General features: G+C 38.2%; 1 protein-coding gene across 1 annotated transcript; it reads left to right on the top strand.

Annotated features, from left to right (window-relative positions):
- Positions 1-1547: 1547 nt before the first annotated feature.
- LOC131837124 (olfactory receptor 11H12-like) lies at positions 1548-2534 on the top strand. The gene has a single exon (XM_059183383.1). The coding sequence runs from the start codon at positions 1548-1550 to the stop codon at positions 2532-2534; it is 987 nt and encodes a 328-aa protein (XP_059039366.1).
- The last annotated feature ends 8181 nt before the right edge of the window (positions 2535-10715 follow it).

Below are 10715 nucleotides of genomic sequence, written 5' to 3'. Positions count from 1 at the left end.
ATAATGCCTTTAGAGAAATTTGAATTGAAGTAGCAACTATCCAAAGGGATAGTTGAAAAAAAAGTCACAGAGCTTCTCAAAGAAACACTTCTGGATCCAGAAGTGCTGCTTTACTGAGTAATTTGGTCTTAGGGAAGGGAAAGTATTGGGACTATATCTACCACCCTATGACCTTGGCCATGCAGCCTCAGTTGACAACTAGGATATTCAGACTGCACAGGACATCAAGCAGTCCTGGGAAAGCAATTTGGGAAGCTCTTTGTTGCGGTTCCCAGGTGTCTTCACAGTACTTTCATCGGTCATACAGACAACATTTCCTTGGACAACTGAAACAAATAGACCTCAATAGGATCCAAAGGAAACAGGGCATATACATTTTTCAGATAGGCTAGCTCAACTTCAGGATCTCATATAGGGCAATGAACAATCCATATCTGTTTCCCTGGGCCTAATAGGTTTTCTGAATTACAAGACTTTCAGTGCTAACTTTGGGTCAGTCCCAGACAAAAGGTACATTTGGTTACTCTAACCACATACCATATTAGTCTATCACCCCCTCTTTTCAACATGCCCTTCCTCTCATCTGGCCACACCACTTCCCTCCCAGCTTCAAGGTCCAAAGGCATGGTCCTTCACTTACATATGTCAAATGATTAAGTCTTCTAGATAGAAAACTGAATTAAGATTCAACTGAGGGTATAATGATTTATTATTTAACAAGCAATTACATAGCAAATATTCCCTAAAAGATAATGTGTTAGATACTGAAAATGAATAAAAAATGATTAACACTTGGTCTCTATTCTCAGAGATTGATACTCTAGTAAATTAAAAGACATGTAAAGAGATATCCATGATACAAGATGTAAAGGGTAAATTATTTAGTTCAGAAAACTACTACAGTTTTACAAATGTTACTTCTCATTCATTCTAGCTTTAAAAAATAATGTGTCCTTTGTTTAATGTTGATTCAGCAAATATGTTGTCATACCTATAAAGGAGACTGTGCTGTGCTAGGCATTGATAATACAGAAACGAAAAATACAACCTCTACCTCATGAAACTTACAGATTAAGAGATAGAAAAGCAACTTGTTATGATAGGGCATAGTAGAAATTCACATATAAATACACTGGATGCTATGGCAAAACAATTAGTACACGATGGTGGAGTCCAGCAATACTTCATGAAGAAGGCAACCAGCCAATAGTTTGTAAAGTGCAAGTACAAGTTACACAGGCCAAATAATAATAATAGTAAGTAAAAAGAAGGAAATAGAGAAAGGAAGAAATTCAGAAGGGATGGGCAAAAGAGTGAGAGAAGGAAAGGAGGAAGAAGCAACAGACACCTCAGGGAGAACAGCATGTCATTTGGTGGAAGTACAACTCTTCTTTTCCTATTGGGCCTAGAACTCAAAGGAGCACAGGAAAGCCATGAGTTTAAATAAGTAGAGAAAAATCAGATCATGAAGGACCTTGTCTGTTATGCTCAGTTGTTAGGATTTGGTCTCATTGTGATATCTCATCGCAACATAGCTTACGTCCTAAATGAACATGTCTGGAAACGGATCCTCTTCTGAGTCAGTGAGGGAATTCATCCTTCTGGGTTTCCCCTGCAGCAGGGAAATTCAGGTTGTTCTGTTTATGTTCTTCTCAATCGTCTACCTCCTGACTCTCGTGGGAAATGGAGCCATTATTGGCGCTGTGTGTTGGGACCAGCATCTCCACACACCCATGTATATCCTGCTGGGGAATTTTGCATTCCTGGAGATCTGGTATGTCAATTCTACTGTTCCAAACACACTGATCAACTTCCTCTCAGAGACCAAAGCTATCTCTTTCACTGGATGCTTCCTTCAATTATATTTTTTCTTTTCCATGGGCTCCACTGAGTGCTTCTTTCTCTCAGCAATGGCCTTTGATCGCTACTTTGCCATCTGTCATCCTCTGCATTATGCCACAGTTATGACAGGACAATGTTGTTTCAACCTAGCGATTTCCTGTTGGGTATGTGGCTTTCTCTGGTATATGGTACCTGTTATTCTCATCTCCAAACTGCCTTTCTGTGGTCCTAATGCAATTGATCATTTTGTATGTGACTCAGGCCCATTACTGACCCTTTCATGTGCTCCTGCCCCCATGTCTAAGCTCATCAGCTATACCCTAAGCTCCCTCATCATCCTCCTGAGCTTCTTTTTCATCCTCATCTCCTATGCCCTGGTTCTACTTGCTGTGCTTCGGTTGCCATCAGCATCCAGTCAGCATAAGGCCTTTTCAACATGTGGGTCCCATCTGTCTGTGGTGTTGCTGTTCTATGGGACAATAATGGTGATGCATGTGAGCCCTGGATCCAGCCACTCTACCCTGATGCCAAAGATCATGACTTTGTTCTACGCAATGGTGACCCCACTCTTCAACCCTTTGATTTACAGTCTCAGGAATAAAGAAATGAAAAATGCTCTCTGGAAAGTCCTGGGAAAGTGTAAAATTTCTTTAAAAGTTTTTGGCAGCAGACCCAGAAGAAGTGTGGAATAATCTAGTTTAATGTGATATGGGTGAAATGGCCACCCTTTTTATTCTTTCATTTGTGTAATCATTCATTTGAAAAATAGTCACTGAAAATCTCCTCTAAATTAGACACTTCATTTGATACTAGATTATGTAGATATTATGAAGATAATTCAGACACAGTCTTTTCCCTCAAATGACAGTCTTTTAGGGGAGGCAGGCATGTAAGAAGATAATCACCATAAAATGCAATAAATGTCTTACCAGTGTATGTACCAGTTGTCACAACAACACAAAGAAAGAGACACCTAATTTTGCCTGGTGTTTTGTAGTGGTAGAAATTGTGTTAGGGAAAACTTCAATCAATGCAATACTAAACATGTGTGTTCTGTGGTGGGGAGATGGAAAAACCTTATATTTCTGTTCAACTTCTACTTATATTTCTTTGTCAATCATGTTGTAATATCTTTGAAAGGATATGAGACTTTAAATCAGAAGATCTAGATAGGAACTCAATTCTTCCATTAATCAACCATGTGAATTTGGCAAGTCACATAATTTCAGTTCAAATTAGAATGGTAATTCTTACAATTCTTACCCCAGAGAACAATTACTGTGTGATTTTAATGAGATAATGAGTATAAAAGTTGGAAAACAATCCCTAGCACATAAAAAGCATGCAATAAATGTTAGCTGAATATGAATACTGATTATTTCTGTGCTTTTGTGTTCCTTACCATAATCAAAAGAAATCTCAGACTCCCCCATCAAAGTCACTTCTCATTACTTTTGGCAAAGCCAAAACATATCTCAACTTTTCTTGGGACATGGAGTAAGTAACATTTCTTCCTTTATACCCAAAGTACCCTGTGATTAGTTTGGGGTTTTTTAAATTTATTTTTTATTTATTTTCAGCATAACAGTATTCATTATTTTTGCACCACACCCAGCGCTCCATGCAATCCGTGCCCTCCATAATACCCATCACCTGGTTCCCCCAACCTCCCACACCCCTGCCTCTTCAAACCCCTCAGATTGTTTTTCAGGGTCCATAGTCTCTCATGGTTCACCTCCCCTTTCAATTTACCCCAACATTCTTCTCCTCTCTAACTCCCCATATCCTCCATGCTATTTGTTAGGCTTCACAAATAACTGAAACTATATGATAATTGACTCTCTCTGCTTGACTTATTTCACTCAGCATAATCTCTTCCAGTCCTGTCCATGTTGCTACAAAAGTTGGGTATTCATCCTTTCTGATGGAGGCATAATACTCCATAGTGCATATGGACCACATCTTCCTTCTCCATTCATCCGTTGAAGGGCATCTTGGTCCTTTCCACAGTTTGGCAACCGTGGCCATTGCTGCTATAAACATTGGGGTACAGATGGCCCTTCTTTTCACTACATCTGTATCTTTGGGGTAAATCCCCAGTAGTGCAATTGCAGGGTCATAGGGAAGTTCTATTTTTAATTTCTTGAGGAATCTCCACACTGTTCTCCAAAAAGGCTGCACCAACTTGCATTCCCACCAATAGTGTAAGAGGGTTCCCCTTTCTCCACATCCCCTCCAACACACGTTGTTTCCTGTCTTGCTAATTTTGGCCATTCTAACTGGTCTAAGGTGATATCTCAATGTGGCTTTAATTTGAATCTCTCTGATGGCTAGTGATGATTAGTTTTGGTTTGGTTTGGTTTGGTTTGGTTTGGTTTTGGTGTATACACACACATAGTATTCTAGAGAATTAATCTTCAAACTAGGTTTTGTATATCCCTGGGAGTACCTGAAGACTTTCTAAGAAATACATAAATATAAATAGTTTAATTTCCAGATCCTCAACTTACATATGTATGTTTTCCTAAATATCCTGTGCCTCAGAACACATATGTTGTAGAAGCTTCATACAGTCTTATTTCACACATCTTTCACAATCACTCCTCCCATTTTAAATACAAAGCTTGTCTTTCACCTATTCTGATCTTAGTATTTTACACTGCCCAAGTATATATAGTTCTAGTCAGGGCACTAAATGAAAAATTTAAAGTACTGATCTCTCTGCTAGGAAAGTGAGTGAATTTAACTTTCAGATAATAAATCCTTTTGTTACCAGGGGGTTTACAATTTGTTTTCAACACAATCAAAGGAGAATGACTTATTTTGGTTTGTCCCAAAAGAAAACAGAGGGAAGGACTTGGGTGCAGGTAGTTTATTGGGCAGTAGTTTCAGGAAGCAGGAGTGAGGAATGAGAAAAAGCTACAGTAATCAATGAGGAATCGATTCTAATAGACCCTCTTAGAATTGTCTGTTTGAATGACACAAAGCTGAGGCATTTATCAACTAACTACGGTTGCATGTTAACCCTTATGTTTCCAAAATACATTTGCTAGTATGTCAAACTCTGACCTCTGAAAAGGCCCTGGTGAAAAAGCAGAACAATATATGGGCATGGACTGAGGTAGAAGGGATGCCATCAGACTGATTCTGAGCTCCCAAGGGACTATCCATACACACACACACACACACACACACACACATACATACACACACATATATACACACACACATATGTATACATACACATATATGTATGTATGTATGTATGTATGTATGTATACATACATACATATGTATGTGTGTGTGTGGCTAAAATCAGGTGTTGATCAGGAAGCTCAAAAACATTCAGCACAGAGGCTACTTAATTCACTTGGTAGCAGATAATTACAAATAATGTTGGAGTTAACAGACAGCATGTGATAGTGGTAAGAACAAGACAGCTTGGGGCGCCTACGTGGTTCAGTGGGTTAAGCCTCTGCTTTCGGCTCAGGTCATGATTTTAGGGTCCTGGGATTGAGCCCCACATCAGGCTCTCTGCTCAGCAGGGAGCCTGCCTTTCCCTCTCTCTCTGCCTGCCTCTCTGCCCACCTGTGATCTCTGTCAAATAAATAAATAAAATCTTAAAAAAAAAAAAAAAGGCAGACAACTTGAATTCAAATTCTGGTTCCACCTACCTGCATGACTTACTGTGTGCCTCCATTACCTCATATTTAAAGATGTAATAATAATAGCACTTTCTTCATAGTGTTGCAGGAAAGACTAAGTGAATTAATCTGCTTGTCAGGGAGCCTAACAAAAAGTAAACACTCAAATTTCTTCATCATTATGGTATTTCATGCTTTTTCCATAGGGAATCTGTTCTCAATATAGGCTTCAATTTAAAAGTTAATTTTCTGTCCAAAAGAAAATTCCCAATTACTATAATGTAGCTGTAAACATAGGCATTGGAATAGAGTTAACTAGTCAAAACAATGCACACTCAAATTAGAGAGTGACAGAGTATAGAGTACACCAATAATACAGATATTACTGAATCATGATAATACAGATATTACTGAATCATGAAGCAGAAATGTTAGTGTGTTGCAGGAAAAGTAGGCTTTCTCACCAATACAATGACAAAGACTATCTTAACATAAGTTATGAGCAAATGTTGAATCACCCATACAAAAAGAATGTCCTTATGTAAAAGAACATTGGGCATGCAGAAAAGCAACAGAGTATAGTCGAGACATTGTAAAAATGTTTTATAAACAAATGCATCCCAAAACAAAACAGATTATTATGTTATTATCATAGGCACTAATTTCACAAGAAGGAACTAGAACATGATATCAGATTTCTACTTTCAATAGTTTATTGTATAATACCTATAGTTTACTGAATACATTATATCTAAGATCCTATACATTTCTTATTTTTTTTAATTTTTTATTTTTTATAAACATATATTTTTATCCCCAGGGGTACAGGTCTGTGAATCACCAGGTTTACACACGTCACAGCACTCACCAAAGCACATACCCTCCCCAATGTCCATAATCCCACCCCCTTCTCCCAAAACCCCTCCCCCCAGCAACCCTCAGTTTGTTTTGTGAGATTAAGAGTCACTTATGGTTTGTCTCCCTCCCAATCCCATCTTGTTTCATTTATTCTTCTCCTACCCACTCATGCTTAGCGAAATAAGTCAAGCATTTCTTATTTTTTTTAAAGATTTATTTATTTATTTGACAGACAGAGATTACAAGTAGGCAGAGAGGCAGGCAGAGAGAGAGAGGAGGAAGCAGGCTCCCTGCTGAGCAGAGAGCCCAATGCGGGGCTCGATCCCAGGACCCTGGGATCATGACCTGAACTGAAGGCAGAGGCTTTAACCCACTGAGCCACCCAGGCGCCCCTACATTTCTTTTTTTTTTTTTTTTTTTTTTTTTTTATAAACATATATTTTTTATATACATATATTTTTATCCCCAGGTCTGTGAATCACCAGGTTTACACACTTCACAGCACTCACCAAATCACATACCCTCCCCAATGTCCATAATCCCACCCCCTTCTCCCCAACCCCCTCCCCCCGGCAACCCTCAGTTTGTTTTGTGAGATTAAGAGTCACTTATGGTTTGTCTCCCTCCCAATCCCATCTTGTTTCATTTATTCTTCTACCCACTTAAGCCTCCATGTTGCATCACCACTTCCTCATATCAGGGAGATCATATGATAGTTGTCTTTCTCTGCTTGACTTATTTCGCTAAGCATGATACGCTCTAGTTCCATCCATGTTGTTGCAAATGGCAAGATTTCATTTCTTTTGATGGCTGCATAGTATTCCATTGTGTATATATACCACATCTTCTTGATCCATTCATCTGTTGATGGACATCTAGGTTCTTTCCATAGTTTGGCTATTGTGGACATTGCTGCTATAAACATTCGGGTGCATGTGTCCCTTTGGATCACTACATTTGTATCTTTAGGGTAAATACCCAATAGTGCAATTGCTGGGTCATAGGGCAGTTCTATTTTCAACATTTTGAGGAACCTCCATGCTGTTTTCCAGAGTGGCTGCACCAGCTTGCATTCCCACCAACAGTGTAGGAGGGTTCCCCTTTCTCCGCATCCTCGCCAGCATCTGTCATTTCCTGACTTGTTGATTTTAGCCATTCTGACTGGTGTGAGGTGATATCTCATTGTGGTTTTGATTTGTATTTCCCTGATGCCAAGTGATATGGAGCACTTTTTCATGTGTCTGTTATACAAACTATTATAAGAACATACTATGAGCAACTCTACGGCAATAAATTTGACAATCTGGAAGAAATGGATGCATTCCTAGAAACATATAAACTACCACAACTGAACCATGAAGAAATAGAAAGCCTGAACAGACCCATAACCAGTAAGGAGATTGAAACAGTCATTAAAAATCTCCAAACAAACAAAAGCCCAGGGCCAGACGGCTTCCCGGGGGAATTCTACCAAACATTTAAAGAAGAACTAATTCCTATTCTCCTGAAACTGTTCCAAAAAATAGAAATGGAAGGAAAACTTCCAAACTCATTTTATGAGGCCAGCATCACCTTGATCCCAAAACCAGACAAGGATCCCACCAAAAAAGAGAGCTATAGACCGATATCCTTGATGAACACAGATGCGAAAATACTCAACAAAATACTAGCCAATCGGATTCAACAGTACATTAAAAAGATTATTCACCACGACCAAGTGGGATTTATTCCAGGGCTGCAAGGTTGGTTCAACATCCGCAAATCAGTCAATGTGATACAACACATCAATAAAAGTAAGAACAAGAACCATATGATACTCTCAATAGATGCTGAAAAAGCATTTGACAAAGTACAACATCCCTTCCTGATCAAAACTCTTCAAAGTGTAGGGATAGAGGGCACATACCTCAATATCATCAAAGCCATCTATGAAAAACCCACCGCAAATATCATTCTCAATGGAGAAAAACTGAAAGCTTTTCCGCTAAGGTCAGGAACACGGCAGGGATGTCCATTATCACCACTGCTATTCAACATCGTACTAGAGGTCCTAGCCTCAGCAATCAGACAACAAAAGGAAATTAAAGGCATCCAAATCGGCAAAGAAGAAGTCAAATTATCACTCTTCGCAGATGATATGATACTATATGTGGAAAACCCAAAAGACTCCACTCCAAAACTGCTAGAACTTATACAGGAATTCAGTAAAGTGTCAGGATATAAAATCAATGCACAGAAATCAGTTGCATTTCTCTACACCAACAGCAAGACAGAAGAAAGAGATATTAAGGAGTCAATCCCATTTACAATTGCATCCAAAACCATAAGATACCTAGGAATAAACCTAACCAAAGAGACACAGAATCTATACTCAGAAAACTATAAAGTACTCATGAAAGAAATTGAGGAAGACACAAAGAAATGGAAAAATGTTCCATGCTCCTGGATTGGAAGAATAAATATTGTGAAAATGTCTATGCTACCTAAAGCAATCTACACATTTAATGCAATTCCTATCAAAGTACCATCCATCTTTTTCAAAGAAATGGAACAAATAATTCTAAAATTTATATGGAACCAGAAAAGACCTCGAATAGCCAAAGGGATATTGAAAAAGAAAGCCAACGTTGGTGGCATCACAATTCCGGACTTCAAGCTCTATTACAAAGCTGTCATCATCAAGACAGCATGGTACTGGCACAAAAACAGACACATAGATCAATGGAACAGAATAGAGAGCCCAGAAATAGACCCTCAACTCTATGGTCAACTAATCTTCGACAAAGCAGGAAAGAATGTCCAATGGAAAAAAGACAGCCTTTTCAATAAATGGTGCTGGGAAAATTGGACAGCCACATGCAGAAAAATGAAATTGGACCATTTCCTTACACCACACACAAAAATAGACTCAAAATGGATGAAGGACCTCAATGTACGAAAGGAATCCATCAAAATCCTTGAGGAGAACACGGGCAGCAACCTCTTCGACCTCTGCCGCAGCAACATCTTCCTAGGAACAACGCAAAAGGCAAGGGAAGCAAGGGAAAAAATGAACTACTGGGATTTCATCAAGATCAAAAGCTTTTGCACAGCAAAGGAAACAGTTAACAAAATCAAAAGACAACTGACAGAATGGGAGAAGATATTTGCAAACGACATATCAGATAAAGGACTAGTGTCCAGAATCTATAAAGAACTTAGCAAACTCAACACCCAAAGAACAAATAATCCAATCAAGAAATGGGCAGAAGACATGAACAGACATTTCTGCAAAGAAGACATCCAGATGGCCTACATTTCTTATTTTAATGTGTAGGTAGATCTTTCACAGATAATGTGTTCTGTCTTCTTCAAATTCCTAATTAACCTCTCCATTTCAATTATTGCTATACATCATTGATTCTCAACTAGTATATACCAAATCAATAGGACCTTTTTACAAATTATCCTTGCCCTGAACCCTGTACCCAGAGATTCTAATTCAGAAGATGAATGATGGGACTTAAGCATGTCAATTTTTTAACAAAATCTCTATGGATAAGTTTTAGATATCCTTCCTCGTAGGCATTATGGCCATACTCAGGATAACATTTGCCAAATGATGCATAATCATTGTTGAACCATCTTTACCAAGCAACAAGTTTACATATCATCCAGTCACAGGTTCTTAAGAATGGAAAGAAACTTCTAAATAATCCCATTCAGCTATACACCCAATGCTTCACCCAACAACTGGTTCTCTGACCTATTGAATCCCACCTCATCCAGTGATGAGAAAGCTATTTGATTTCTGCCCAAGAAAAACCTCTTGTAGTTATGTGTGGTGATAGTGATGGGTGTTATTGGACCTATGCAGAGATCATGTTGCAATATATACAAATATTGAGTCATCATTTTGTACACATGAAATTAATAATTTTTATATGTCAATTACATACCCATAAATTTTTTTAAATGTCTTTAAAAGTTTGGGGGACATAAAGAACAATAAAATACACATGCTTATAAAATATATTAACAGGTCGAGGCTAAAAATAAACTCACCAGAACATAATCTTTTCATTTACTAACAAGGGACAATTAAAATCAAATTAGTCTAAATGATCATTATTTGTTTTACTTGCTTTCTTCCCAAGTCTTCTCATCAACAATATTGTAGAATAAATACCGAGACAACAATATGGCAAGAAAATCCTATGAATTTGGGAAGTTTTAATCAAGGCAAAGCATATTAGAGGATGAAAGAAAAAGGAACTAATTGTAGTAGGTTTGGGTAGAGAGCATATTAATATTAAACTAGTTCTCTAGCTATTTTGTGTTTTAGGAACTAGAATAGATGTCAAATGCTATCCTGGGGGGATTGATCCTGAA

The sequence above is a fragment of the Mustela lutreola genome, chromosome 7, assembly GCF_030435805.1.
Source record: "Mustela lutreola isolate mMusLut2 chromosome 7, mMusLut2.pri, whole genome shotgun sequence".
NCBI classification, from domain to species: Eukaryota; Metazoa; Chordata; class Mammalia; order Carnivora; family Mustelidae; genus Mustela; species Mustela lutreola.
Note: the sequence above shows the minus strand (reverse complement) of the source record. Positions and strands in the feature narration are given on the sequence as shown.